We start from the raw sequence: 26,722 nt of genomic DNA, 5'->3' as shown, positions 1-26,722 counted from the left end.
GCTTCCTCAGTCTCTCCACAAGATCTGAATGGGCACCATTGAAAACAATGTGATTTCAAATGCTATGCAATTCTGTGCGGCTGAAATCGCATTTGTGAGAATCAGGCCTTACTGACAGGTCCGCCTTAAGTTTTTGCAAGTTTTGGGGGAAAATAGGAGTGCAAAGTTTATTCTGACACACAGGAACCCGGCATCTCTTCTAATTACAATAATGATAATATAGAATTGTCTATTCTTATTTTAGGAAGCTGGAGTGACATTTACACACCCTCCCCTGTGTACAGACATCTTCCCAGGAAGAGGAGAAGACGAGAACACAACAATAATAACCAAAGACCTTACACCGACGCTCCTATTACTCATATATACAGACAGAGAGAAGATCAGCTGTGCGGCCTGGAGAAAAAAAACGACCACAGAAAATGGAAGCATTGAAGGGAGAGGTGACAGCATTGAAGGGAGTGGTGGCAGCATTGAATACAAAAGTGAAAATGTTGGAGAAAGAGGGGGCAGCATTGAATAAAAAGGTGAAGGTGTTGGAGAAAGAGGGGGCAGCATTGAATAAAAAGGTGGAGGTGTTGGAGAAAGAGGGGGCAGCATTGAATAAAAAGGTGGAGGTGTTGGAGAAAGAGGGGGCAGCATTGAAGCAAGAGGTGTCAGAATTGAAGGAAGAGGAGGAAGCATTGAAGCAAGAGGGGGCAGCATTGAATAAAAAAGTGGAAGCGTTGGAGCAAGAGGGGGCAGCATTGAAGGAAGAGGTGACAGAATTGCAGGAAGAGGAGAAAGCATTGAAGCAAGAGGGGGCAGCATTGAATAAAAAAGTGGAAGCGTTGGAACAAGAGGGGGCAGCATTGAAGGAAGAGGTGACAGAATTGCAGAAAGAGGAGGAAGCATTGAAGCAAGAGGTGTCAGAATTGAAGGAAGAGGAGGAAGCATTGAAGCAAGAGGTGTCAGAATTGAAGGAAGAGGAGGAAGCATTGAAGCAAGAGGTGTCAGAATTGAAGGAAGAGGAGGAAGCATTGAAGCAAGAGGTGTCAGAATTGAAGGAAGAGGAGGAAGCATTGAAGCAAGAGGGGGCAGCATTGAATAAAAAAGTGGAAGCGTTGGAGCAAGAGGGGGCAGCATTGAAGGAAGAGGTGACAGAATTGCAGGAAGAGGAGGAAGCATTGAAGCAAGAGGGGGCAGCATTGAATAAAAGAGTGGAAGCGTTGGAGGAAGAGATGGAAGCATTGAAATAAAAAGTGTCAGAATGGTAAGATGATCTAAATACATTCTTCTCATCTCTGTTTATACCTTGTAACATAAAGTCCCAGCAATCATTAATATTCATAGTACTTTACCCATCACTCACACTTCTTGTGTGCTGAGTAGTTCAGGAATTCAACCCAACTCTCGCTTATATGCCCCCCCCCCCTCCGGTGCCACATTTAGCACCTTTCACGGGGAGGGGGATTGCTGTTCCTGTTAGGGAGTTTCACCCTCTCTATTTGTCCTGTTTCCCATCATTATCAATAGTGAAATCTCCTGGGAGCTCCTGCTGTCCTTGAGCTCAATTCCTCCTCCACAGTAGGGATAGTGCTCCACCTGATCCCCAGCTATGTCGCACTGATGCTGGACCGCTTCACATTTTCCCAGCCAAGGTAGTTCCCGCACAAGTGGTCTGGACTCCTTCTTTCTTCCGAGCTCCAGCTAGCTTGCTCTTGCAGTCAAGATGGTGCCCAATTTCCAGCTCTCACAGGCTTCGTCTTTGAGCAGGGGAGAACACTGTGATGAGGCTGAAGCATTATGGTTGGAACTGCATATGGATGTGCATAGTTCAAAGTTAATCATTGGAGTTTGTTATAGGCCACCCAATGTTACTGAGGAGGTGGAGACTTAGCTTTTTGCACAGATAGAAAGGGCTGCAAAGACTGAGAGGGTAATAATAATGGGGAATTTACCTACCCGGAGATTGGCTGTAGTAATGGCACTGCTGGAACAGTTAAAAGGCACATTTATAAACCTATTACAAGACAATTTTATGGTCCAGTTCATTGTGGCCCCAGCTAGGAATGATGCTCTGCTGGACCTGGTAATCTCAAACCATGCAGAGCTTAGTACCAATAAGGACCATCTGGGTAAGCGTGACCATAACATGATTTGATTAATGTCAGATGTATGCAACGAACACATACAGTAAATATAAAAAAAACTTTAATGCCGCATACACACGAGCAGAAATTCCACCAGCAAAAGTCCGATGTGAGCTTTTGGTGGGAAATTCCGACCATGTGTACGCTCCATCTGACTTTTTCTGTTGGAATTTCCGCCAGCAAAAGATTGAGAGCATGTCCTCTATTTTTCCGACGGAAAAAGTTCTGATCGTCTGTGGCAATTCCGACACGCAAAATTCCGACGCATGCTCGGAAACAAATCAACGCATGCTTGGAAGCCTTGAACTTAATTTTCTCGACTTGTCGTAGTGTTGTTGTACGTCGCCGCTTTCTTGATGGTCGAAAGTTCAGAGAACTTTTGTGTGACCGTGTGTATGCAAGCCAAGTTTGAGCGGAATTCCGTTGGAAAAACCATCCAAGAGTTTTCTGATGGAAATTCCACTCGTGTGTACGGGGAATTAAAGGCTAATAATAAAGCTCACGGCCAAAGTTAAAAAAAAAATATAAATAATAAGAAATGTGCTTTTAAAAAATATGAAAACGAGCGACAGATTGCAAAAGATAGTAGGACAAACCCAAAGAAATTCTTCAAATATATCAATAGTAAAAAGGTCAAGTCTGAGCATGTAGGCCCAAAATAATCTGGAGTGGGTGACTGGGGACAAAGAGAAGGCACATTTATCAAATACATTCTTCAGCTCTGTGTATACAAAGGAGCATGGGGGAGCTCATGTCCATAATGGGGGTGGTAGTGACACAGCCCCAAATGAACCCGCAAGTGATATGGTCCAGAAATATTGAGACAGAATAAAGGTGGATAAAGCACCTGGGCCAGATGGCATCCACCCACAGATCCTAAAAGAATTGACCTTTCAAAGCCATTTTTACTAATTTTAACGACTGGAATAGTACCACTGGATTGGCGTAAGGCCAAAGTGTTGTTGTCTTTACTAAGTAACGACTGATGTGGAAATATGAGGCCTACAATGATTTTTACCTTTAAATTACATTAATGATAGACATTATTTATAACCTGACTTAGGCCCCTTTCACACTGGGGCGGTGCGGGCGTCGGCGCTATTTTTAGCAGCGCTTTACCGTCGTTTTAGCGGCAGTCTGCGGCTGCTAGCGGGGCAGTTTTAACCCCAGCTAGCGGCCAAAAAAGGTTTAAAACAGCTGCTGCGGCGCTTTGCCGGTGGTTTAGCCACGCTGCCCCATTGATTTCAATGGGTAGGAGCGGTTTAGGAGTGGTGAATACACCGCTCCTTTTACCGCTCCAAAGATGTGTCCTGCTAGCGCACCACTCCAGTGTCAAAGCCCTCTGGCTTTCACACTGGAGTGAAAGGGGCCGTTTTTTTCAGGCGCTATTTTTAGCGCTGTAGCGCCTGAAAACCGCCCCGGTGTGAAAGGGCCCGTACAGTGAACTTTTGACATACAGCAGGACTCTAAAGTTTCAGAACACTGCTTGGACATTCTGAGAAACAAAAGGATGCCATAAACCAGCTCTGGAGTTTTATCTGGAGGAGCTATCTGACAAAAGCCTCCTCTCTGGCCATTTGGTAATATAATTATGTATAGATTACAGTATGTGTAATGTCACTTCAAAGGGTCCATCTGAGGTGGGAATGGAACAGGAACCATTTAAAGGAGTTGTAAAGACAGAAGATTTGATATCTTAATGCATTTTATACATTAAGATAAAAAACCTTCTGTGTGCAGCAGCCTCCCCAGCCCCCCTAATTACTTACATGAGCCCCATCTCTCTCCAGCGATGTTCACAAATGTCTAAAACATCCAGGACACTCCTCCTGATTGGCTGAGACACAGCAGCAGTGCCATTGGCTCCTGTGGCTCTCAATCATAGTCAGTCAGCCAATCAGGGGGGAGAGGGGGCGGGGGCAGGTCCGGGGTCCATGTCGGAATGGATACACCGATACACGGAGCTCGGACTCAGCTCGGGTGCCCCCATAGGAAGCTGCTGGCTGAGGTGGTACTCAATAAGAGGGGCCAGGAGCAGCGAAGAGGGACCAGAGGAGAGGAGGATCGGGGCTGCTCTGTGCAAAACCAACTGCACAGAGGAGGTAAGTATAACATGTTTGTTATTTAAACAGTTCCCGACCAGTGCACGCCAGTGTATGTCGGCAGAATGGCACGGGCAGGCATATTGGCGTACAGGTACGTCCAATCTTTAATGCCGCCCTGCCCGCGATCGTCTCACAGGGTCCCCTTTATGCATAGCAACAAGTGATGCTGATCTATGATTGGAGCAGAGATCAGTGTTCACTATATGAAAGCCCAGCCCCCAACAGTTTGTAACACACCCCTAGGAACACTTAACCCCTACACTGCCACCCACTGGTTAACCCCTTCACTGCCAGTGTCATTTACACAGGAATCACTGCATTTGTATAGCAGTGATTGCTGTATAAATGACAATGGTCCCAAAAATGTGTCAAAAATGTCCGATGTGTCCGCCATAATGTCGCAGTCACAATAAAAATCGCTGATCGCCGCCATTACTAGTAAAAAAAAAAAATTATTAATAAAAATGCCATAAAACTATCCCCTATTTTGTAAACGCTATAACTTTTGCCCAAACCAATCAATAATCGCTTATTGCGATTTTTTATTACCAAAAATATGTAGAAGAATACGTATCGGCCTAAACTGAGGGGAAAAAATGTTTTTTTATATATTTTTGGGGGATATTTATTATAACAAAAAGTAAAAAATAATGCGTTTTTTTCGAAATTGTCGCTCTATTTTTGTTTATAGCGCAAAAAATAAAAACCCCAGAGGTGATCAAATACCACCAAAAGAAAGCTCTATTTGTGGGAAAAAAAGGACGTCAATTTTGTTTGGAAGCTACGTCGCACGACCGCGCAATTGTCAGTTAAAGCGACGCAGTGCCGGATCGCAAAAAGTGGTCTGGTCTTTGGCCAGCAAAATGGTCTGGGGCTAAAAAAAAGTGGTTAAAAAAAGAAAAAAACAAGACTTTACAATCACTTTAATTAAATTACGTCTGGCTTAAAGCTGACCTACCTTAAGATTTCCATCATAGCCTAAATGTGCCACCAATTGACTGATTGTGGCAAAAATCTTAAAATACCTTCACCTGGATGGGTGGGAATAAATGTATGTACTACGTGATCCAGCACTTCCGAGTCTGGGGCGTGCATGTGCGCTTCCGGCGACCCGCTCTCTGTGTGATTAGACACAGCGGGAGTTGATCTGCGGATATCGCTGATTCAATGTTCACCGACACTCGTCGATCATTCGTCACAGAGACAGAATGGTGATCTGCCGATGTAAACAAGGCAGATTGCCGTTCTGTCAATAGGTAAGGCTCTGATTCTGTGTTCCTGCAAAGCAGGAACATGGATCTATGCCTTCCCATATTTCAAGCACCTCCCCCCCCCCCCCCCACAGTGAGAAAGCACAGGTTAGGCACACGGTTAACCCTTTGATTGCCCCTGATGTTAACCCCCTCTCAGCCAGTGTCATTAGTACAGTGTATATTTTTTAGCACTGATCAATGTATTAGTGTCGCTGGTCATCAAAAAGTGTCAAAAGTGTCAGTTTGTGTCTGATTTGTCCACCGCATTATCACAGTATAAGTAGCTGATCGCCGTCATTACTAGTAAAAAATAACATTTCTATAAAAATATCCTATAGTTTGCAGATGTTAGAACTTTTGCGCAAACCAATCAATATACGCTTAATTTTTTTTACCAAAAATATGTAAGAGAATACATATTGGCCTAAATTGATGAAGAAATTATATTTTTAAAATTATTGGATATGTTTTATAGCAGAAAGTAAAAAATTATTATTTTTTTTTTCAAAATTGTCACTTTTTTTCTTTATAGCACAAAAAATAAAAACCGCAGAGGTGATCAAATACTACCAAAATAAAGTTCTATTTGTGGGGAAAAAAATATTTATGTGGGTACAGCATCGCACGGCCACACAGTTGTCAGTTAAAATAATGCAGTGTTGTATCGCCTAGAGGCGATTCAGTTCGCATTGTGCGCTATACAAGTATTTCATTCATTCATTCATCGTAAAAAAATGGCAAAGTCATAAAGAGGGGGGGGGGCGGGGTACATCTTCCAGAGCTGAGGTGGTTAATACTGCTTTAAGAGCAAACGATCTTTTGTTTTTAACACATTCGTTATCATTGTTATTAACTTTATGGTAATAAATGTATTACAATTCCCTAGTAGTGATGGCCGAACAGTTCGCCCGGCGGTTGGTTCGCGGTGAATTTCGGCTGTTCGCGGTCCGCAAGTTCGGCGGACTATTGGCGCCGTTCTCCCGGCGGACTTCCGTGTTTTTACTGTGTAAAAGAACTTTGACCTGATGACACATCCATCATGGGGTACAGGACAGCCAATTGAGACATTACAGCACAAGGTCACTTGGACATTCCCCCTAACCTATAAATACACCCGATCCGGTGGCCATTTTACATTCTTTCTTCTGTCACTATAGGGAAAGGTTGCTGTGTGGAGTAGGGAGAGATAAATCGCTAGCTATTTGGTATACAAAAGTTCTTTTCAGGACTGGTATAGGTGTTAGGTGTATATAGGTTTGCTGTGCTACTGATTGTTGCAGCAGCCTGAGTTGCTATTTTAGGGACAGCCAGATTAGTCATCATCATCATCATCATCATTAGCTGTTACTATCAGGTCCACAAAAGTGCTATTCGAGTAACCAGTAAATTGTTCCAGTCTCCTCTGTTTTGTCAGTTTATATAGGGACAGGCAGGAAGCAGTGTGTCAGGCAGTGAGGGTCAGTTTAAACAGTAGCTGTTACTATTAGTTCCACAAAGGTTCTTTTCAGGACTGGTATCAGTGGTATGGTAATAGGCTTGTACACGTATAATATTCTTTTTTCCAAATATAGAAAGAATATTATACTTGACTGCTGCCCTATACTGCAGCAGTCCTTTATCGGTATAGGGACTAAGAGTTTTGTCACTGTCACTGAGTTTTGTGCTGTGCTGATTTTCTCCTGGGGGTTCTTATTATGAGGGGATCACACCATCCCTGTGCTGTGCTGATTTTCTCCTGGGGGTTCCTTATTATGTGGGGATCACACCATCCCTGTGTCCTGTGCTGATTTTCTCCTGGGGGTTCTTATTATGAGGGGATCACACCATCCCTGTGCTGTGCTGATTTTCTCCTGGGGGTTCTTATTATGAGGGGATCACACCATCCCTGTGCTGTGCTGATTTTCTCCTGGGGGTTCTTATTATGAGGGGATCACACCATCCCTGTGTCCTGTGCTGATTTTCTCCTGGGGGTTCTTATTATGAGGGGATCACACCATCCCTGTGTCCTGTGCTGATTTTCTCCTGGGGGTTCTTATTATGAGGGGATCACACCATCCCTGTGTCCTGTGCTGATTTTCTCCTGGGGGTTCTTATTATGAGGGGATCACACCATCCCTGTGTCCTGTGCTGATTTTCTCCTGGGGGTTCTTATTATGAGGGGATCACACCATCCCTGTGCTGAGCTGATTTTCTCCTGGGGGTTCTTATTATGAGGGGATCACACCATCCCTGTGCTGTGCTGATTTTCTCCTGGGGGTTATTTTTATGAGGGGATCACACCATCCCTGTGTCCTGTGCTGATTTTCTCCTGGGGGTTCTTATTATGAGGGGATCACACCATCCCTGTGCTGTGCTGACTTCCTCCTGGGGCTGCTTACGGTGCAGGTGTCAGTGCTGTATATCACGGTGCTGATGTCAGTGCTCTCTGTCACGGTGCTGCTGTCAGTGCTGTATATAACGGTGCTGGTGTGAGTGCTTAAGGTCACGCTGCTGATGTCAGTGCTCTCTATCACGGTGCTGCTGTCAGTGCTGTATATCACGGTGCTGATGTCAGTGCTGTAAGTCACGCTTCTAATGTCAGTGCTCTCTATCACGGTGCTGCTGTCAGTGCTGTATGTCACGCTTCTGATGTCAGTGCTCTGTATCACGGTGCTGCTGTCAGTGCTGTATATCACGGTGCTGATGTCAGTGCTGTATGTCACGCTTCTGATGTCAGTGCTCTCTATCACGGTGCTGCTGTCAGTGCTGTATATCACGGTGCTGATGTCAGTGCTATATGTCACGCTTCTGATGTCAGTGCTCTCTATCACGGTGCTGCTGTCAGTGCTGTATGTCACGCTTCTGATGTCAGTGCTCTCTATCACGGTGCTGCTGTCAGTGCTGTATATCATGGTGCTGATGTCAGTGCTGTATGTCACGCTTCTGATGTCAGTGCTCTCTATCACGGTGATGCTATCAGTGCTGTATATCACGGTGCTGGTGTGAGTGATTTATGTCACGCTGCTGATCATGTCAGTGCTCTCTATCATGCTGCTGTTGTCAGATCAGTCTATCACGGTGCAGATGTCATTGCTGTATGTCACGCTTCTGATGTCAGTGCTCTCTATCACGGTGCTGCTGTCAGATGACTCTATCACGGTGCAGGTGTCATTGTTGTATGTCACGCTGCTGGTGATCATCTCCTGCACCCTCTTCTTTGCCTACCCTGGTCCCTGACCTTCCCTCTCCTCCATTGCCTTCATGCGCTCCACAGTCCTGAATTGTCAGAACAATTTCCCATATAAAAAAAGAATGCTTGTAGTTGTCGATCCCAGATTCACCTCATACATATGTTATGTCATTGGCCATGTGGTGGGACTATGTTTGCACAGCTAATAATTATTTTGTGGCTGCAAATTTGACCTATAGGTTTGCAAAGTTCGCCTCCCATTGAAGTCAATGGGGCCCGCCGCGAACGTTACGGTTCGCGAACTATCGGCCGCGTTCGCGGTTCGCGTTCGCGAAACGTCCCGTCGGAAGTTCGTCCATCACTATTCCCTAGATCTTTATATAGACAAAAGATTGTAATCACTTATTATATTTATCATTAAGCGAATAAGTGAGGGAGTATAATTGCCAAAACAAATGGTGCCCATGTGTGAGGAAAGGTTTTGAACATCTGGGGGAATGTTACTTCTTGCATGGAAACCAAGCATTATTTACTGTACATCTTTCTTTGTTTTTGTCAGGTCACCTGAGACCAGATGACAGATGCACTCTGTAGGAGTCGGAAGTGAACCACAAAGATAGTGGACCCTAGAACTGACTGCTGTGGATAATACCCAGGGAGGTTCAGGAAGCAGATTCCCTAAGACTAACACCAACTCTGAAAAAGGGGATAAAATTCTCTGTGGGGCAAATTTGCCACACGTAGTGTCCCCATCCAGCCCCCATGCACCTAAGAATCCTTCTTCCTTCGCTGGGGGAAAACCAAGGGTATCCTTCCAGTGGAGCCAGAAGGGATATCTGAGGAGCATATTTACCTGATTTATTCAATTCATCTCACACAGATAAAGAATTCCGGGTTAAAGGGGGTGTCCAATCTGAGAGGCCCCTGGATATACTCGGAATCCATGGGGCACCCGCCTGATTCCTCCCTGCCATTGTCTTCTCCAAAGGGACCCACATTTTGCTTGAGGAGTCATGGCACCAGTTCAAAATACGTACTAAAGACTTAGCTTTGTAATACAAATCTACATCTGGTAACCCCACTCCCCCTCCCAGTTTGCTTCTACAAAGAATATCATAAACCAACCTAGGACATCTGTCATTCCATACAAACAACACAAAGGCTTTCTATTGATGTTTAAAAAAGATCTGTGGGAGTGTAATCGGTACCGTATGTAGATGTAGCGCTGGTACTCCTGATGAGTATGCGCTATGTCTGTAAATTTCGTTTTTTTTCTCAGGACTGTAGTTGAGTCTTGGGGTTAATTATGCGGAATTGTATTTTGGCTTCAGTTTGGCTGGTGTACTAAGGTTCTGCTTGGTCATAGGTGGGGTTTTCACCTGTGAGAGGCATTAGAACGCAGCCAATCAGTGGGCGCATTTGTCTCGCTGTTTATTCCGGGAGAGGGTACTTAAGGTGCTGAAGTCACGTGGTTCTGGGTTTTGGTCCAGAAGTTGTTGCTGACTCCATGGTCCTGGTCCTCCTGACCAGCCCCCAGAGGCCCTCATGGCCTGGGGTGCGGATCCATCCATTTCCGAGCCTCGGAACTGGCTAGTCCGAGGCACAGTAACTGGAAGGAGAATTCTAAAGTGCTCCGGTGCCGGCTCGGGTTTGGAGTGGCCCAGCAACTCTACATGCAACCAGGGGAGGACTCTTCAGTAGGAAAGCCACGCACGAGGCTGACTGCTCGGTAAGAGCCTGGAAGCTGAGCTGCTATGGACATTAATTGAATCCACATTTATTACGGTATCGCCAGACCAGCTGCAAGATACTGGAAGTTCCTACTTCTATCCTTCAGTTTGCAACTAAGTTCCCATGAGCATCTAAAGTTTTCCAACCAAGTCTGTGGCAGAGACTTTGCTAAGCTAAAATAACTTGTTGGCTGCTAGATCCACAAGCACAAGATTTATCCAACAGTTAAAGAATCCAGTTGCGAGTGGCTATTCCCTGGATTATGTAGCGAGAGACTTTTATTGAAGTCAGCAGTTCCAAAGTACCTGAGCTATACTTTATCCTTTTACCCTCTTTTCCCCAACTGAGAGACTAAGTTTTGTTCAACTGTTTTATGCAAATAAAAATACTAAAAAGGAAGTCAAGTGTCGGTCTCTGCAGTTACTGGGCCATCAACCTTGGGAACCCCTAGACAAGAACGACGAGTTACGAGCGGGGGGGGGGGGAGGTAATCGGAAAGTCCAGAAAAAAACAGCCGCTCCTTCCGGGATCAGTGCTACAAATATATAAATTATTCTGGGTAATATACTCATCTTAAAGTGGTTGTAAACCCTTATAAACCACTTTGACCTACAGGTAAGCCTAGACTAAGGCTTACCTGTAGGCCCAAGAAATATCTCCTAAACCTACACGGTTTAGGAGATATTTACAAAAAGACAGGCACCGTAGACAGCGGCACGCAGGCACACTGAGCAGGCCGCAGATCACGGCAATTTGCCACTCGTGTCGGCTCCCATGCACAGGAGTGACGTCATCGCGGCTCCGGCGAATCACAGCGCCGGAGCAGCGAGACCCGGAAGTCTCTCTGGGATACATGGCAGCGGTGAAGATGAAGAAGGAGGACCGCTTCGGGGGCTTTCTTCCTAAGGTAAGTTATTCATAATGAACTAGTATGCTATGCATACTAGCTCATTACGCCTTTGCCTTGCAGGTTGCATTTAAAAAAATATATATATAAAGTGCCTTTACTTTCTCTGTAAGAGCACTCACCCTTCCATGTTAAATATTGACCCTTCTATTTCTGCAGGTCGCCTATTATCCCTGTTAATAAAGAACTATAATTAAGATCATATAAAAGTTTTGGATCCCATGTAATATGTACCCCCAAATAAAATATAGAATCAATATTCCAAATTAAAGGATAAAAGTGTTACAGAGTCGTTGCCATAGCTGAGGGGACGTGGCTGGGTAAGAGTACAGACTTCTCCGTTTTTTTTTTTTTAATTAGATAGAATGCCAAATCTATAAACTTCAGACATCAAAGCAGATAATGATGCCTGAGGGGTGGAGAGGTAAAATAGTAAATCGTCAGCAAATGCTGAAACTTTGTGTTCGACAGACCCAATGCATATCCCTGATATCTCCATATTTCTCCTCACTTTAGAGAGGAAAGGCTCCAATATCATAGCAAATAATAATGGAGAGAGCGGACACCCTTTCCTCGTACCATTACATATATGAAAATAGTCAGAGAGTGTACCATTCACCTTGAACCTAGCTCTTGGATTCGCATATAGTGGCAACACTTCGGTCATAAAGACCCAATTCACCCTATCAAATGCCTTTTTGGCATCCATGGATAATACCACTCTTGGGGTTTTATCGGGGCCATGTTGCATCCAGTGGAGAATATGAAGGGCCCGTCTGATCTGGGTGAACTAACTTCACTATATGATCCTGTAATTGAAGGGCTAAGATCTTAGCTAAAAGCTTAGTGTCAGAATTAAGTACGGAGATGGGTCTATAATTAGCACAATATTGTGGAGTACTGTGATGTAAGCCAACAAGGTTTCTGGAGCCAAAGGATTAGAGGCATTAGTTGAATTGAAATAACTACATAATGGGGATGCTAATGTACAAATACATTTCTTATAGTATACATTAGTCAGGCCATACGGCCCCAGACTTTTACCTATTGGCAAGGCTGATATTACCCAGTTCATCAATGGTAATTGGACGTTCTATTTCTTCGATAACCATGGAGGGCAACGTGGGCAGTGATGAATTCTTGATATAATCTCAGATCTCATCAACCTGCTGTCCCTCCTTGGCACTCAAAGAAGACGGCTGGATATTATATAAGGCCTTATAGAATCTTCGGAATTCTGATGCTATAGATTGAGTTTCAACTATCTTTTTACTGTGAACTAGTAAATTATGAACGTGCCTGGAGTCCTGCTTTTTAAGTTGTCTGGCCAGTAACCGGACACATTTATTCCCTTGTTCATAGAACCGGTGTGCAAAATATCTATACTTATTTTTTACTTGAGACCACATCGTATTGTCTCTAATTGTTGGGCATCTGCTCGGTCAAGATGTATTTTATGTTTAGTCTCCAGCTCATTAATTTTTTCCAACAGGTCTGCTATCTCTTTTAATACAAGAGCCATGTGCTATCAATTCCTCCCTAACCACTTTAAGGGCTACCCAGACTGCTTGTTCAGACACTTCCCTGGGTATGTTTATTTCAAAGTATGTTCTCATTTTATTATTATTATTTAAGGTACTTATATAGCGCTGTCAATTTACACAGCGCTTTATACATTGTACATTCACATGGGTCCCTACCCTCAAGGAGCTGACACTCTAAGGTCCCTAACTCACATTCATACACGGGCCAATTAACCTACCTGCATGTCTTTGGAGTGTGGGAGGAAACCGGAGTACCTGGAGGAAGCCCATGCAGGCACAGGGAGAACATACAAACTCCAGGCAGGTAGTGTCAGTGGTTGGGATTTGAACCAGTGACCCTTTTTTACTGCTAGGCGAGAGTGCTACCCACTACACCATTGTGCTACCCGTTTTTGTCAGAACTAACGCCTCCACTACAAGTTTATCATTTAATAGTGACTCATTCAATAGCCAGGTCCGTTCCTAGTGACCTGTGGAAACCGGAAAAAGGGTCAAGGTTATAGGGGCATGGTCTGAAATAGTTATAGATTCAACAGTACAAGAACGTGCATTTTTCAATAAATAAATAAAACTGATCTACAAAAAATAAATCAAGGCGAGAATAGGTATCATGCGTTTTGGAATAATAACTATAATCCTTTACCCTGGTGTGTATTATCCACTAGCTGTCAACCAGAAGGACAGAGTGCAAAAGTTGCTTTACATATTTTAAAACTGTAAAAGATAGTGGGGTTTTACCCGTTGAAGTGTACAGACTTGGATCTAGTGTAAGATTAAAGTCTCCTCCCAAAATCAAAAAACCCTCCCTGAACTTCTCCAACATCCTCAGGGTTTTGGCGAGAAAATTGATCATACCTGTATTGGGTGCTAAATTGAGGTATAACAATGACCATGCCACATACCCTTAACAAAAAGAAAGCGACCCTCTGGGTCCATTTTCAAGGACATAAGAAGCAGTGGGCATGACTTTCTAAAGGTTATTGTCACCCCCTTGCCCTTACAATAAGGGATGTTGCATGGAACCATTGGTTAAATGGATATAGGGGCATACTAGGGGTGGACCCTGCCACAAAGTGCCTCTCCTGCAAAAAAACAAAACAAAAACATCTGCAGCAAGGTGACACAATTCATGCTAGAGACAGCCCCTTTTGTGAGGTGAACACAAACCCCTCACATTATAAGATACAATTTTTAATGGAGCAGCCATTACCTAAATTCCAGCTGGGTACCCAATACAATAACCATGTTACCGCTATCTCCAATTTGTTCTCTGCAAATGCAGCTGAATAGAACACAAATAAAAAACAAAAAAACTGAAAACAAAAAAATTAAAAAACCAAAAGGGAATAAAAAAAAGGAAAAGAAAAATAGAACCGTACCAAAATACTCCACTCTGTGGAGTATACCAACTAACAGGAAGAGGGGTCTGTGCAGGTGTCGACACCCCATACCCGGACCTCTCCACCCGCCTGCTAAATTGCAGATTATCAAATCCCTTATGTCGGGACCAACCTAATGAAAAAAAGAACATATACCTAAATACATTGATGGGGGTCCATCTTCCCCAGGTTCTATAACCTTAAGGCCGCGTACACACGGGCGGACTGTTCGCCCAACTTTGTCCGTCCAACAGTTTCGGCAAACAGTCCGCTCAAAATTAGCATGGACGGACATGGCCACACACGACGAACGAACAGTCCGCTGAAACCGTGCGCGATGACGTGAACGGCACGTACGACGGGACGAAAAATACGACGTCCTATACACTGCATTATAACTTTCGGCGTGTAAATCCTTTGTGAGCATGCGCGGAACTTAGTTTGTCGAACAAGCCTACACACGGGCGGACTGTTCGCTGAAACAAGGTTTCAGCGGACAGTTTTTCGGAATTTCCGAAAAACCTTGTTCGTCCAACTGTCCGCTGAAACTGTCCGCTGAAAGCCCACACACGAGCGGACTGTCCGCCCAAACACTGTTCAGCGGACAAGGTTGGGCGACCAGTCCGCCCGTGTGTACGCGGCCTAAGGCCCAATTTAGTAGCTGAATCAATCTATCTAGATATCTCCTCTATAGGACCATCTATTACACCCACAAAAAAAAAAGAAGAAAAGTATCAAAAACAAACACAAAATACACAAAACAAGAAGGTGCCATAAATACAAATTACCTATGACATCTGATAGTCTCATAGTTAGTAAGGTTGAATAAAGACACCAGTCCATCCAGTTCAACCTGAGTGAGTATCTACAATTGTCCCTATCCCTGTATATTGCACACTCACATCAGTCCATGCCCTCAAGGAGCCCACATCCCAAGGTCCCCACTCATATACTAGGGCCAATTTTTGGACAGAAGCCAATTAACCTACCTGCATGTCTTTGGAGGGTGGGAGGAAACCAGAGTACCTGGAGGAAACCCACGCAGGCACAGGGAGAACATGCAAACTCCAGGCAGGTAGTGTCGTGGTTGGGATCAGAACCAGTGACCCTTCTTACTGCTAGGTGAAAGTGCTAACCACTACACTACACCACTGTGCTGCCCCACTCTACTCTGAGATGTGTCAGTAATTTCAACTATATTTCAACCAAAAAAAAGGGGGGGGGGGAAATGTTTTTCTCTAAGTGGTTCCTGTAGGGGTCGGTCTGCGCCTGCCAACGATTCCTACGCTGGGCCTTAGTAGGAACTTGCTGCCAGCGTTCAGGGCACTATAAGGGAGATCCAGAATTAGTCATTCTCAGTCCAAAAAATCAGTTGGGGGAAGATCCAATGTTTCCACAAACAACTGTAAGTCATCCTTAGTTCGGTGGGTCACTGTTTTGCCATTCTGAGAGGCCGTTAAGCTAAATGGAAACCCCCAGCGATAATTGACCTCCACAAAGCATAAAGCTTCCAGCAGAGGTTGGACAGTTCAAAGCCTGCAAAAGAGTCCGGCGTGATAGATCGGGATATGAGGACAGATATGCTTCATCAAAGACAATATCATATTTACTGCAGGCGATTTTCATAATAGTTTTTTTTACTGAGAATTTGTGTAATTTACATATAACATCTCTCGGCCTCTCTGTATTCTGAATAACATGAGATGGAATACGGTGAACCCAAGCCACCTCAATAAATTCAGGTGCAGAGTCCACCATAATCTGACGAAATAACTCTTGAACTGTTGAAAGCAATTTGGGTGTCCGAATCTTTTCCGGTAAGTCCCTTATGCGGATATTTTGCCGGTGGTCCCTGTTTTCATAATCATCCAGCTGATCCCTGTAGGAGTTTAAAACCTCCTCATGATGTATAGTGTTATGTTGAATATCAGCCACAGCCTGCACCATTGCCTCATGGCCATTTTCCATTGCTTCTACCATATGTTCTAATGCCAGTGAGTCTTCCCTAAGGTGCTCCACTGTTTGTTGGCATGATTGTTCCACAGAGGTTATCAGTTGCTGAATGTCTGCCTTAGTGGGAAGAGCCCTTAAAAGCTCTCTAATGTCCAACTCTATGCCCTCTACAGCCACACCTGACCTTAGAGATGGCTTACCCCCACTCCATACTGGGCTACTGCACATTACCTGTGATGTTGATCCCTCTCCCAGCGAGCTGAGTACAGCTGATACCTGTCTGTTGTCAATGTCCATGAGGTCCTCTTCAAATGCTAGAATACTTATAGAAAAATTAACAAAAGAGCTGCGCCAAATAATATAAGTCAAAAAAACTATTTATAAAGAAAAGTCCATGAAAACTTTATGTTATCCGAAAAAGGAAAACAATCGCACCACAGTGATTCCACACTTCCTTATCGCTATAGTGTCCCACCACCGACCAAACAGCGCGCTTACCAGATGGTAAAAGCACAAGGAGCGTTTAAAGTACCAAGCCACCGGCAGCTCCTCGCTTCCACCGAACACTTTGTCCATAATCCCTCAGGAACGAACGATCCATACACTGTAGCCGCTCCACAATCTCATAAGTAACCCAGGTACACGTTCGTAATATAAAAAGAAAAGAAGCCTCCCATAGTGTAAAAAACTTCAATGCTTTTTTTAATTAGTAGAAATACACTTACATAAAAACGAACGTTTTTCGCATGTAAAATCAAGCCGGCCGGAAAAAACGAGAGCCCGTCCTCCTCTCGTAACACGTGGTGACGTCACAGCGTGCCCTCCCATACACGTTTCGTCATACGTGACGTTTTCAATGGGGGACGGGGAATACTTATGCCCATTGCAGACAGGTCCTCACTAAGAGCTGGCATAGCTGGCATACCACCACTGGCCGCTAGAGGCATTAGGTCACTATGGTCTTGTGCCAGGGGGTCCTGGTCAGAGGCTGGTGAGCCATCCCTGTGTCTCAGAGCGCCATGTTCAGAAACCAGGGACTCCTCATCAGACACCGAATGACCCTGATCGGGGGTTAAAAATATCTCTTAGTCCTGGGGTGCCTCGGCTGGGTGCTGAGCTGCCATGTTCTGGGACCATCCTTCTCTGTCCGGTTGCCACAACCCGATGACAGGGACCCATGGTCTGATCTCAAGGCGTTGCGCCCGCTCGCTGAGTGGCCTCCGCTGGAGTCCAGGGCACCATGCCTCATCTCCTTGTGTCTCCCGACTGGGCTTCCCAGCTCCACTGCACGCGGGAAAAGGTAAGCTCTGTAACGTTGCTTGCCTGCGTGTCATCATGGTCAGCTAGCTGTGTGGATGAGCTTTTAGCAGCTGATTGTGTTATCTCTCAAGGACCGGGGATTGGAGAGTGGAGAGCGTTACTCAGCACGTCCGCTCATCCCCCCCGCATCCCTAGCGATCTCAGTGAATTGCTGGTCTGGTATGAATTCTAAAGGGAACCCGCACCAAAATAAAAAAATGGCATGGGGCCCTCCCCCCAAAATCTATACCTGACCCTTATCTGAGCATGAAACCTGGCAGGCTGCAGAAAAAGGGAGGTGGGGATGAGAGAGCAGCCCCCCTCCTGAACCGTACCAGGCCACATGCCCTCAACATGGGGTCCCCCCAAAACACCTTGTCCCCGTGTTGATGGACAAGGGCCTCTTCCCCACAACCCTTGTCCGGTGGTTGTGGGGGTCTGCAGGTGGGGGGCCTTATCGGAATCTGGAAGCCCCTTTAGCAAGGGGGCCCCCAGATCCCATCCCCCACTATGTGAATGGGTATCGGGTACATTGTACCCCTACACATTCACCCAAAAAAGCGTAAAAAAAGTAAGACAGTTTGGGACAATTCCTTTATAAAAAAAAAAAAGAGTCCCGCAATGTCCATCCATCTTCGATCACAGCACAGACGGACCGAGAAAAAAACTGAAAAACTCTGCCTCGATGGGAGGCATCCCCGCGACTGCAAGCTTTTTTCTTTGACAGCTGTTATATAGCCGAGGATGGGGCCACCGGATGACGGAAATATTTTTTACTATTTGCTATAATAAATATTCCCCAAAAATATATAAAAAACTATTTTTTTTCCTCAGTTTATACGTATTCTTTTACATATTTTTGGAAAAAAATGTCATTAAGCGTTTATTGATTGGTTTATAACTTCTACAAAATAGGGGATAGTTTTATGGCAGTTTTACAAATATTTTTTTTTTTTACTAGTAATGGTGGTGATCAGCGATTTTTATTGTGACTGCGACATTATGGTGGACATGTCGGACAATTTTGACACATTTTTGGGACCATTAAAAATGCACTGATTACTGTAAAAATGTCACTGACAGTGAAGGGGTTAACCACTAGGGGGCAGTGTAGGGGTTAAGTGTGTGTTTTTTTAACTGTAGGGGGCGTGGCTTGGCATCTGACGTCACTGCTCGTCTTTCCCTATGACAGGGAACAGGCGATCAGTGACAGCCACAGTAGGAAGCACGGGGAGAGGTTTGTTTACACTTACCTCACCCCGTTCTTCAGCTCTGTGACCCGATCGCGGAACACCAGCGGCGATCGGGTCCACAGGTCCACAGGTCCCGCGGCCATGGTCACGGAGCTCAGGACCAGGTCGCAAGTGCGCCACCAGCGGCACGCGCGTGACCCACGGCTGGGCACTTAAAGGGAACGTACAGGTAGGTGATTGTGCCCAGCCGTGCCATTCTGCCGACGTACAACGGCGTGAGGCAGTCCTTAAGCGGTTAAAGGGGGATTCCAGATTCCGATAAGCCCCCTGCCCGCAGACCCCCACAATCACCAGGCAAGTGTTGTGGGGAAGATGACCTTCCCCACAACAGGACCTTGTCCCTATCAACATGGGCATCTAATGGCTCCCAAACATCTGTAAACCCTGCTGCGTAAAGGAATCATCCTCTCGTTTCCCAATGCTTGGTGCTCTGTAGTGCATAATAGCTCCTCTATAGTGGTATGAGGGTCCTCTTGCAGGAGCCCATTAAGGGTGGGAGGAACAGTGCTGGGACAAGGTCATCAAGTGCCCAGGGTGAACATACCAAAATGCGCCCCCCCCCCCCCCATTTACAATGCAAGGGTTCAGTAGCAAGTGATGCAGAGCTCAGGAATGGGGGGAAAAAAACGTATTAAGGATTGTGGAAATAGGGTTCAGAAGACTGGTATAAAACCCAAGATGTTATATATTGCAGCTTAACAATCATTAGATGTGGTGGCTGCATTAGTTTTGTCTGGGAAGGAGGGTAGTATTAGATGTAGATTTAGGAACTCTTAGCCCTTGTACACACGGTCGGAGATTCCGACAACCAAATCCGTCAGATTTTGTTCGTTGGATTTTGTCCGAAACTGTTGCATACACACGGTCGGACAAAGTTGTCGGAAAATCCGACGTGATGACGTTATTTCGTTACGACGGGACTACGTTCACGCCAGTAGCCAATAGATTTGGTGTAGGAATTTGATCTGAGCATGCGTGGCACTTTGTCCGATCAAAATTCTCTACACATGATCGGAGTATGTCCGATAGGAGCATTTTGTCTGAAAGTTTTTCCAACAAGTTGGAAAACTTGGTTTGTCGGATACTCCGACGGAAACAGTCCGATGCAGACCACACACAGTCGGAATCTCCGACCGTGAGTACAATGGCTAAGAAGTTGAAGCCAAACTCACTAGCCTATGGAAAACAGGATCACACATTCTCCACACTTCAGCACACTGGACTCCTCTACTTTCTGCTATGCTGTCTAAAGTCAACATGGGAAAGAGAATGAGGAGGACACACGCTGACACACGGGGGGGGGGGCTCTGACACACGGGGGGGTCGTACACACAGAGGGGGCTCTGACACACAGAGGGGCTCTAACACACAGGAGGGCTCTGACACACAGGGGGTCTCTGACACACAGGGGGGGCTCTGACACAAAGGGGGGCTCTGAGACACGGGGGGGCTTTGACCCACAGGGGGGGATCTGACAAACAGGGGGGGCCTGACACACAGGGGGGGCTCTGACACACAGGGGGGCTCTGACACACAGGGGGGCTCTGACACAAAGGGGGGATCTGACACACAGGGGGGATCTGACACACAGGGGGGGCTCTGACACACAGGGGGGCTCTGACACACAGGGGGGATCTGACACACAGGGGGGCTCTGACATACAAGGGGGGCTCTGACACAAAGGGGGGGCTCTGACACACAGGGGAGGGCTCTGACACACAGGGGGGATCTGACACACAGGGGGGCTCTGACACACAGGGAAAGGGCTCTGACACACAGGGGGGCTCTGACACACAGGGGGGATTGGGCACACAGGGGGGCTCTGACACACAGGGGGGGCTCTGACACACGGGGGGGGCTCTGACACACAGGGGAGGGGCTCTGATTCCCAACAACGTCTATGGCATTTGCAGCTTGCTGAAATGTTTCCCAAGCCTTTATCCCCAGTCTGCACATGTACAGAGCTATATGCCAACACCTCAGCTCTTTGCTGGGAATGTGGGGCTGACAGAGCAGGGGAGGGCTCAATACACTGACATCAGACTGGGCTCATAGGGACAGGTAGTTTTTTTTCATTGCACACAGCTTATTTCAGGCAAATAATCTAGTAAGTAAACAGTGAGACATCTGGGGGGGTGTTAGTTAAGCACTGGATCCCCTCCCCATACACAAGTACTGGATGGATCAGTAGAGAACATTCACAACTGAAAAGTCCCAGAATATTCCCAACCAGGACAGGACTTATGGTGGTGGGGGCCCCTGGGCTTTAGTCACTTTCGGGCCCTACCTTCTATACATTATTGTATTTATCGGCGTATAACACGCGCCGGCGTATAACACGCACCCCAAGTTTAGGAGGGAAGTTTAAGGAAAAAAACTTACATTTAAATGCCCATCAATGCAGCCTTATCAGTGCCCATCTGCAACCTTGCCCATCCATCTGCAGCCTTGTCAGTGTCATTTACAGCCTTGTCAGTGTAGCCTTGTCATTTGCAGCCTTGCCTCAGTGTTATTTGCAGCCTTGTCATTGCAGTCTTGAAGTTTAAAAATGGCACCGGGTCCACTCGGATCCTCTCGGCGGCTCTCAGGTCCTCTCGCAGTCCCGAGCGGAGCCGAGAGTAGCCGAGTGTACTCAGCTTGGCTCACGGTCACGCCAAGTCCCTGTGTTATGTCCATCATAGGGCGGGACTGGGTGTGACTGTGAGCAGAGCCGAGCCAAGTAAACTCAGCTATGTATCACGGCGGGGCCCCCTATTGGGTGGGGCCCATGGGCTTGAGCCCAGTCAAGCCCAATGGTAAGTCCTGCCCTGTTCCCAACATATATAAGAATTTTTCTTCTCTTTTTGTAAACCTGCTCTGCAAAGTACAGGGCAGGTTTACAGCACAGCCAGGTACAGTTTGGAAGGCAGAGCAGTGGGCACTCACATGGAAGAAAACTGCCATCCATCCTGTGAGATCTTCATGTTGGGAGAGCTGTGTGATGATCACACTGTGATGTATGCAGGGGGCGGGGAGCAATGATCGGAACTGCACTGTTGTGTTGTCTTCTTGCTCCGCCCACCTGTAGAGGAGCTCTCAGTGTCACAGCCCGATCCAGCCAGACTGATGACAAATCAAGCCGGGAGAGAGAATTCTTCTCCCTCTGTGCCACGATGTGGCTGCTGCTATAGAGAGGAGGCAAGCAATATGTATGGGCGCATCCTCAGTCCACTTTTTGGGCAGGCTGTAGCATTGAGTGGAGCCATAACCTAAATATTCTCTGCCCAGATTCCTGTGCATGCTGCTGCCGGTGACCCGGCGCCGCTCCCACACCCCGCCCAGGGCAGCCACCTCTCCGGCCCACCCCTTGTACCAGTCCTGGGGAGGAAAGAAGGGGAATGCCCAAATAGTGTAGTAACGTTTGCTTTAAAAATGTATTGTTAAAACTTAGCATTGAAAAAACTCACATTTACTACTATGAGACACTGCATATCATCCACAAGCAGCACGCTCATGTTTACGCGTCACTTCTGGTGTGATTTTCAATCTCAACGGGCATCGTCACATGACTTCATCAGGGATTCCCCTGCTAAAAGTCGCTGATTGCTACCAGTATTAGTATAAAAAAAAAATTATAAAAAAATTACATTATATATACCATAGATTGTGGATGTTATAATTTTGTGCACACCAATCAATATATGATTTTTTTTAACAAAAAAAAATATATATTTTTTATTAGATATGTTTTATAGTAGAAAGTAAAAAATATATATATATATTTTTTTTTCAAAATTGTCAGCCTTTTTTAGTTTATGTTGCAAAAATAAAAACTGCAGAGGTGACCAAATACCGCCAAAAGAAATCTATTTGTTGGGAAAAAAGGATATCGATTTTATTTGGGCACAGCGTCGCAAGGCCGCGCAATTGTCAGTTAAAGTAACGTAGTGCTGCATTGCAAAAAAAAAATGACCTGGTCATGAAGAGGGGAAAAAATTCCAGAGGGCAAGTGGTTATAATATGTTTGTTTTTCCAGAGAGACAGTTTTGAGGAGTTTCATTGTGATGGAGTATAATATATATTTTTTTTAAATGGAGTAGATGGTAATGCTAAAATGTTTATTCCGAGCTGCTCATTTTTAACCATGGTGAAGAATAATTTTTTGGGATATTGATGGTATACCATAAACAAAATCCACGTGGAAATAATTAATTTGACCTCAATAATTTTTGGTATTTGGAAAAAGTGCACTGTTCCAAAACAACTAAGGAATTTCTTTTTTTTTTAAAGACTTCCTTGAAATATAATGTACTGTATGTTCACGTTTTTCGTATGCTATGTTTTGGTACATGTATCTAACCATTGGTTTATTTTTTAGGAGAAGAACTGAATGTTTTTTACAAATTTTTTTTTTTTCTGTTTTATCTCTCAGGTTCGATCATTGGCTTTCAGAACAGAAGGAGATCGCAGCCTTCTTGGACAAGAAGTGTCATACAAAATAATTTTTATTTTTCTTGGTTTGTCTGTTTTTCACATGTAAACGTTTTAGCCCTTGTACACACGGTCGGAGATTCCGACGGAATGTGTCCGATCGGACCGTTATGTCGGATAATCTGACTGTGTGTGGTCTCCATCGGACTGTTTCCGTCGGAGTATCCGACGGACCAACTTTTCCAACTTGCCTGTAAAATTTTCCGACAAAATGCTCCGATCGGACATACTCCGATCATGTGTAGCCTACTCCGACAGACAAAGTGCCACGCATGCTCAGATCAAATTCCTACACCAAAGCTATTGGCTACTAGCCGGAAAGTAGTCCCGTCGTCACGAAATAACGTCATCACGTTACGAACGATCGGATTTTCCGACAACTTTGTCCGACCGTGTGTATGCAACATCACTTCCGGACCTCTTCCGGAATTACTCCGACGGATTTGGTTGTCGGAATCTCCGACCGTGTGTACAAGGGCTTAGGTTTTCATCACCATTATCTAGATGGTGCTCCTGTTTGAGGCTGGGTTTACACATACGTGGCTGCGTTTTGCGGTCCGGAGTCCTGTGTGTTTCTGTTCACCGGTTCAGGTGCAAAATTTACCTGAATTTGCACCCGAACCAGACCCAAAAAAGCACAGCACCCTTTTCAAAACTGCACCGCGGCCGCCCCCCCCCCCGCACATGTGTAAACTGGCTCCATTGAAAGCCGATCACATTCACGTTATGTAAATTGGATGCCTTTAAAAACGTGAAACCAGCCTGAGTTTGTCAGTCCATTTCTCTATTGCTGTGTTTGGGTCTAGACCTTGTGTATGTTGTATGTTGTGATCTGACATGTATGGAGCTCTGATATGAACAAGTTTCTTAGCTTCACTCATTGTCAAAACCAACTTAAAAAAGTCAGCAATCCCCTATTACCATCTACAATATGATTAGTCATCTCCAGTCTTACTTAGTTTTTTAGATGGAAATTTGATTACATTGAATAATTTTTTCTCTAAGCCCTTGTACACACGGTCGGACATTCCGACGGAAAATGTCGGATCGGACTGCGTTGTCGGATAATCCGACCCTGTGTGGGCTCCATCGGACTTTTTCCGTCGGAATGTCCGACCAACAAAGTTTGAGAGCTGGATATAAAAAGTTTCCGACAAAATGATCCGATCGGACTTTGTGCGATCCTTTGTAGAGAATTCCGATCGGACAAAGTGCCACGCATGCTCAGATCAAATTACAAGACCAAAGCTATTGGCTACTAGCCTGAACGTAGTCCCGTCGTAACGAACGAACATCATCACGTTCCGAACGATCGGATTTTCCAACAACTTTGTCTAACTGTGTGTATGCAACACTAGTTTAGGACAAAATCCGACGGATTTTGTTGTCAGAATGTCCAACTGTGTGTACAAGGGCTAACACCTATATTGGGCTAAGAAGTGTTATGCATCTATGTCAATCTATGTTACTACATGTATTGTTAAGATTTCTTAGTATCTTGTGAGTATAATACTTACCATATCTTATATTAACCCTTTCATGACTAAGCCTATTTTTGGAATTTGGTGTTTACAAGTTAAAATCCATATTTTTTGCTAGAAAATTACTTGGAACCCCCAAACATTATATATATTTTTTTAGCAGAGACTCTAGAGAATAAAACGGCGATTGTTGCAATATTTTATGTCACACAGTATTTGCGCAGTGGTGTTTTAAACGCAACTTTTTGGGAAAAGGGACACTTTCATGAATAAAAAAAAAAAAAAAACTGTAAAATTAGCCCAATTTTTTTGCGTAATGTGAAAGATAATGTTACGCCGAGTAAATAGATACCAAACATGTCACACTTTATAATTGCGCGCACTTGTAGATTGACGACAAAGTACGGTACCTAAAAATCTCAATAGGCGACGCTTTAAACAATTTTTACGGTTACCAGGTTAGTGTTACAGAGGAGGTCTAGTGCTAGAATTATTGCTCTCGCTCTGACGATCGCGGCGATACCTCACATGTGTGATTTGAACACCGTTTACATACGCGGGCGCGACTTCCGTATGCGTTTTCTTTGCTTCGCGAGCTCGCGGGGACGGCGGGCGCTTTAAAAAAAATTTTTTATTTATTTTATTTATTTTAAAATGACTAAATTGTTTTTTTTTTTTTTTTTAAATTGATCACTTTTATTGCTGTCACAAGGAATGTAAACATCCCTTGTGACAGTAATAGGTGGTGACAGGTCCTCTTTATGGAGGGATCGGGGGTCTAAAAGACCCCCCACCCCTCCTTTACACTTCAATGTATTCAGATCGCCGAAAACGTCGTTTCTGAATACCGGATATTTTTTTTAAAACCGGCGCCATTGGCAGCCGAGTAAACGGGAAGTGACGTCATGACGTTGCTTCCGTGTTTACGATGAGGAGACTGGAACAAAGCCGATTACGGCTTCGTTCCAGTTCCTCCGCAGCAGCCGGAGGCGTCGGACCACTGATCGGTGCTCCCGATCGAGCGGGAGCACCGGTAACAGCGGCGAGAGGGGGGATGTCCCCTCCCGCTCCTCCAGCATAACAGCCGAGCGGCTTTTAGCCGCATCGGTTGTTATGGCTGGATAGCCAATCGCCCGCTGCAAAAAACGGTACCGGGATGATGCCTGCAGGTGCAGGCATCATCCCGGTATAACCCCCGGAAGCCGAGTACGCAGATCTGCATACGCTCGGCGGGAAAGGGTTAATAAAGCAATGGTTTTAGGATAATATACTAGATCTGTACGTCTTCTCTGTCTTTTTGTGGTTTCAGTTGGTACCAGCCAAAAATTGATAGCATGTTCTCAATTTTCCCAATGGAAAAACTTTCTATCGGTAATTCCCAACGTGTGTATGCAATTCCGACACGGCAAAAAATCACGCATGCTCAGATTCAACTACGAGACAGAAGCTATTGGCTACTGGCTATTGAACTTCCTTTTTCTAGTCCCGTAGTACGTGGTGGACGTCACCGCGTTCTTGGCAGTTGGAATTTGATGTGACCGTGTGTAGGCAAGACAGCTTGAGCGGAATTCCGTCGGAAAAACCATCAGAGCTTCTTCCGATGAGAATTCCGATCGTGTGTACGCGGCATTAGTCTCCTGAGTCAGTGGAAGGTATAAGGCCAGTGATAGAGGAGTTACTACAGGAGGGGGTCCTTATCCCTTGTAGGGGTCAGGCGAACACACCAATTTACCCAGTGCCAAAACCATTAAAAGCAGGAGAGGATAGTTGTCACTGGAGATTGGTGCATGACCTCCAGGCAATTAATAAGGTAACTATACCATCAGCTCCTGTTGTACCAAATCCATCCACTATATTGTCAACAATACCTCCGTCTGCCACTCACTTCACTGTGATTGATTTGGCATCAGCTTTTTTTCAGCATACCTATTCACCTCGATGATCAATGGCTGCTGGCTTTCACATTTGATAAAAGCCAAACACGCTAGATGAATGGCAACCCCTCGGGGGTCGGTGTTGGCACAATATGTGGATGATCTATTGTTA

General features: G+C 45.3%; 1 protein-coding gene across 3 annotated transcripts in view; it reads left to right on the top strand.

Annotated features, from left to right (window-relative positions):
* LOC143923372 (uncharacterized) overlaps positions 1 to 23,941 on the top strand; it is a 46,630-nt gene extending 22,689 nt beyond the window's left edge. The window contains exons 2-4 of one of the 3 annotated variants that reach the window (XM_077446998.1): positions 245 to 527; positions 612 to 1,252; positions 23,137 to 23,941. In XM_077446998.1, coding sequence (XP_077303124.1) covers positions 423 to 527; positions 612 to 1,238 — 732 coding nt within the window. In that variant the 5' untranslated portion in view covers positions 245 to 422 and the 3' untranslated portion in view covers positions 1,239 to 1,252; positions 23,137 to 23,941. Of the gene's footprint in view, positions 1 to 244; positions 1,253 to 23,136 lie in introns of all 3 variants that reach the window. The other 2 variants (XM_077446999.1, XM_077446997.1) reach the window with 2 other exon arrangements.
* The last annotated feature ends 2,781 nt before the right edge of the window (positions 23,942 to 26,722 follow it).

This window comes from Lithobates pipiens, unplaced genomic scaffold (assembly GCF_037356315.1).
Source record: "Lithobates pipiens isolate NorthernLeopardFrog02 unplaced genomic scaffold, aLitPip1_a1.2 Scaffold_22, whole genome shotgun sequence".
Lineage (NCBI taxonomy): Eukaryota > Metazoa > Chordata > Amphibia > Anura > Ranidae > Lithobates > Lithobates pipiens.
Note: the sequence above shows the minus strand (reverse complement) of the source record. Positions and strands in the feature narration are given on the sequence as shown.